General features: G+C 44.0%; 1 protein-coding gene across 1 annotated transcript; it reads right to left on the minus strand.

Moving 5' to 3' along the window:
* Positions 1–313: 313 nt before the first annotated feature.
* Positions 314–4,576, minus strand: LOC135394927 (acanthoscurrin-1-like). Its single transcript, XM_064626047.1, has 2 exons — positions 4,517–4,576; positions 314–793 (listed from the first exon to the last, which is right to left on the minus strand). Exons 1-2 carry the CDS (start codon positions 4,574–4,576, stop codon positions 314–316), a joined length of 540 nt encoding a protein of 179 aa, XP_064482117.1.
* Between the last annotated feature and the right edge of the window lie 595 nt (positions 4,577–5,171).

The raw sequence follows: 5,171 nt of genomic DNA on the forward strand, positions 1-5,171 counted from the left end.
TATTTTTGCATTACAGCTTTTTTTTAACTTTCTCGATGCTCCAACATAGAAAGTGTGAGGGCGTAAAGAAGACCATGTCACCACTTCGGTAGTGAACCGGTAATTGAAACACACGTAACAAAGGTATCTGCATAATCGATTTAACATATTTATTGACACTATCAGGTCAGGTATCAGCACATCATGTTGCTGCTGACGTTCTTACAATGTTAAGTGGGAGGTAATATTTGTTCACAGAACACACATCTATGTATTTAGTGCGACACTAAACCACAGGAAACTCCCCAAGTGAGTCACTATCCATGGATATATTTTATCCCCACCAGCCCCCTCCTCCTCCTCCTCCGAAAGCCATCTTTCCAAATCCACCGCCTCCTCGTTTTCCGTGGCCTTGCACGATTATGCTCCCGCCGCCAACTGCGCCACTGCTTTTAACGACAATACCCGGGTCAGCCGGAGCCTCAGCCTGCAAAATGACAATTCCATCGTCGAAGCCGCCACCGCCGCCAAATCCTCCGCCAAATCCTCCGCCACGTCCGCCACCATGTCCTCCACCATGGCCACCGCCGTGCCACTTCATTTTTGGTGGTTTCATGGGCACCGATACGGGGTGAAGTGCCTTTACTAAATACACAGAGCCTGTCTTGAAAGCCGTGCCGCCGCCGCCGCCGCCTGCCTGATGGCCTCCACGACCACCGCCGTGTCCACCGCCGTGTCCACCGCCGAATCCTCCTCCACCGCCGAATCCCCCAGCATCGGTAGCGTGTAGAGTTGCTACGATGAGCAGGAGCACCTGCAAAAAGCATGTCCCGAAATATAGCTGGAGAGAAAGAAATTATTTTCTCTATGGTGGAGGGCAGATGAAAAGCGGCATTTACCACAGGTTAACGCTGTATCACTTTCGTCAGTCTTTCCTGCATGCTAACTATTTCATCTCCAGGGAACGGTTTTTGTTTTTTATGTAGTGTGGTAGAACTAAACGTGATATGATGTGATGTGATATGATAAAAAAAATGTGGACGAACTAAACGTAGCCGGGGTTACTTTGACAGCTTCCAGTATTCTTAAGCCCCAGTTGACGATAAAATCTCTTGCACAAACTCGCTTTTGATGTTAACCTCATTTTTTCCTTTACCTTACCTCCTTTTGGTATTAGTATATATCTGAGTTATCATACCATGTGACATGAGTAAAGTGAACATGTTTCTCTTGGCCCATTGCGTAATCGTTTGTACTTGTTCCAAACAGATCTCCCGAGAACAGGAGGAAGGTCACTCACGTCACATAACATCAGCCCCACCTATTTTTCGTTGAAACGCGAGAACAAGAACACTATACTACAACTGAGACTAATAGTGTCCCAGACAATAGGGGAAAAAATCATGACATCCTATCGTCGTGTTTCTGCGCTCTTTCCCTGTCAACGGTGTGACGTTAATAGAACTCGAATGCATCGCAGAGAGTACTGGAGGATTGTGGCTGGCCCTTCTCTTACAGCTTCGAAATTAGAGGATATGCAATGCATTCTACGTGGGTCAAAAAAGCTACGCACGGATAAGCCACGATATATGAGCGGAAAATTTTTCTTGAAAATCGTTCACAAAACGAGGGGTTCGTGGAAGCTGGAAAGCTTCAGATTGAGAGGAGAACATGGCTTCATGAAACCTGACCAACTCCACAATTATTTTTTGTACCATTGTCGTCTCAATGCCTGCCCAGAATGAACGTTCGACCGTATTTTTGTTTCTTTTCTATCTCTTTCTCTCTCTCTCTTTCTATCTCTAACATAGTGCACTGCAGGTGCTGGTGGCTTGACATAGTTGGCCCCACTCGTGTTGGCCAGCGTCACGACCAGCACCGAGATGAGATGGGATCAGAAGAAGTGGGAAAGGTTGAAAGTTGATGAGTGAATCAGTGTCAATTCGTTTGTGCAATGATTAGGGGTCAGTAAACACAGTCTGTGTGCAATACCCGCCTCATGAAGGAAGCGTACTGGGCTATGTGTTTTCGGGCATATTTTCGGCAACAACAACAAGAAGAACAAATACGTAATGATGACGTAGTGGGATGTTTCGCCGCTGAGACGGCACCCTATCCCATTGCTTGAAGGGGAGAAGATGGTGAATGATGATGAATGTTTAGAGTTCACGCAGGAGCCTCTGGGATGGATGGCATCATCCATTCTTGCAGTGCGTAAGATATTTATCTCTAACTTATCGTATGAACGACAATTTCCCAGGATGTGGTTGAGAGTTTCAGTCCGGTGATAATGTCTGCAACTATCATCAGACATACCATCAGATCAATATAATAAATTTTCTTTATATATGTCTGCAACTTGCGTTGTAATAGTAGTGCACTGCATTCTGGATGCGGTTCCATGTTGGCCAACCAGAGACAGCACTCATTTCACGAACAACTCAGCACATTTGATATCTCTGCTTTGAGCCTCCATAAAAATTGTTCATTTCGAAATAGCTCGTCCTGTGCCCCGTAGAAGCCAACGCGAACACTAACTTCTGGCTTGCCAAAGCATATGTAATTGGAAAATATTTCGCTTATTCATGTCTACAAGGGCCGATCACCTTCGCTTTGGTTCTCGTGAGGTGCACATTTCAAAAACTCACACAAGGAGGATTAAGCTAAGAAATAAGAACCAAGAAGGACTAAGCAGTAACTACGCTACTCAAGAAAGGCACCCTTTCTGTGGCAAATAGCAATAAGAACAGCATTCGTAGTAAGATGTTCTGTACCCGGCTTTCAACGGGCACGTGGAGCACGTTTGACAGCTTGTCGACAGCTGTTTTGCGGACAGCTTCATGCGTTCATGAATCCAGGTCAAACACGCCTGGGTATAGGATATATTCTATATATCCGTCACCCAAAAGTGCATTCACTGTTCGGGGTTCGGAAAACGGGGAACAGGCACTCTATTCAGGCTGCGTCGCCGCGAGTTCACATTACATATAGTTATCGAGTTATATTACATATAGTCCCCAGCATTGAGCTGCACGTTGAAGGTCAACCATTCGACAAAATGATGCTGTCGTCAACTCTGATTTGTGCAAAACGCAGCCTGTTAGCCTCTCGTTTTCAACGATGTCTCTCGAGACGATAGTTTGCTACGAGCCTGCTATGTGGGGAAATTCTGTTTTAGTAGTATAGGGTGCACACAACGCCTCCTATTAACCAAACCCAAGACCAAGAATGGTTCAGAATGGTATCCCGCATGACACTCGATGCAGCACATATGGGTTCATCTTATGTCAGAAGACGTACATTACTATTTTGGTAATATTTTTATTTGTAGCCAAAAAATGCAAATGTTATTCTAAGACAAGCATGTGGCATATTCACTTCAAACGCAATGTACTAACTTCATTTGTTTTTTTTTCACCGTGAATAAACTAAACGCACTGTTCGCATACATTTATGTCAAAACGGTTTGATTCGGTTGCTTGAGTATAGCAACGAAGTTCTATAAGGCCATTTGTTGGAATCCAACGGGCTCAGCTAAACGTCTAACCTGATGTTTGTATTGCTTTTTACTTTGTATTGTATTGTTTGTCCTTCTAGTGAGGTTGAGGAACTGAACATCAGATAGCGGCTGCCATGTAGCAGCGGCGGGCCGTCGCACTCGTAGCAATGCGTTCACGTCAAAGTTGCGAAATATCACAACGAAACCATTTTCTTTGTGTGTCTTTCTGTGTGCATGTGTGCCTTCATCTCACATTTCAGAGTTTCTGTTCAGGCTCCATAAGTGTACAATCTAAAGTACTCCATGCAATGCCGCAACATACCTACCTCAACCTAGAGAGACAAGATAATTTCTTCAATTGCATTATAGTACGAATTAAACAGCAGATGCTACAAGGTTGATAAACTGTGCATCGTAAGAAGGCCTCATAAATTGTTGACCGATTCCTCAGTCGATAACTTTTCTACATGTATATCTCGTAGCAACGCAAAATGAACCTGAACACGAGTACCAAGAAAGCATCCCACTCTGTAGCCGCTCTTTACGTTAGAGCATCCCACTCTGCATGAAGGTGCAACAGCTATTGCTTTTCAAAATAACGTGAAATAACTGTAAAGTAATGCTCAGTTTACCAGCTAGCATCAATCAAATGACAACGACGGTTTGTCGTTACACATTAACATCGCATATATATTTTCACATCTATTTGACCTTCAGGTACCACAGCGTTCCGTCATTCATAGTTCTCGTGCATCTTTAGAAGTTCTGGTCCCCCGAAATCTTTCTGTGTTGCACTAACTGCTACAATAAGCGAGACATGCTTCTACCACACTGCTGTCCTTCGAACGCTATTGACTGACACAGATTATATTGCCATAACTGCCGAAGAAAATCGGCGCACAAGGTACACCATCCTCAGAAAGAAACGTAATTTTGCCATGCATGACCAGATGGATGCCACATCCATTTGGTCAGCATGGCCGTTTTATCAATCAGTCGTTGAAATTATCTTTCATAGCACGAACCACCTGTACTTACCACTGGTAACATGATACACCGTTGACTCCTCAGCTGTTGGTTGTCAAGGTGCAGTTGCATTTTAACTTGACGTCCAAGAGCGAGACGCTATATATACCTGCGTCCGAAAGTCGAGCAAGCCATTGTGCACTTGAGAAAACCGGGGAATAAAACTGGAATCATTACAGCGTCACGAAAATCATATTCGAAAGCCAGCTCAAGAGTGACCCGTTCTGCAGCCACACTCACACGCGCGGTCACACAACATAATAATATCTTTAAAATGAAGTATAAAAAAAAAAGAAAAAAAAATGAAACAGAATTTGAGGCCTGGGGGGGGGGGGGGATAGTGCCGTCTCGTAGAACTTCTTCGAGAGGTTTCCCAATTTTTTTACGAACTTTTTTTAGTCTGGTTATCATTCGCGGACGGTCCGATTATTCCATTAGCCTCTTCTCGTAGAGTTGGTGCTCTTTTTTATTATTATTATCTTTTTATAATGTGGAGCTCCTCGAGTCATATGACGTCGAAAAAAAAAAAAAAAAGTTCTCTCCGCGTTCATTCCCACGCGTGGATGGAGCCTCTTCAGAATGAAATGAATAGTGGCGCGCCGGCTTTGGCGTTGTATAATCTCATTATAGTTCTTTTCTTCGCATTCACTTTACGCTGTCAAGATGT

Source organism: Ornithodoros turicata, chromosome 1 (genome assembly GCF_037126465.1).
Source record: "Ornithodoros turicata isolate Travis chromosome 1, ASM3712646v1, whole genome shotgun sequence".
Taxonomy (NCBI): Eukaryota; Metazoa; Arthropoda; class Arachnida; order Ixodida; family Argasidae; genus Ornithodoros; species Ornithodoros turicata.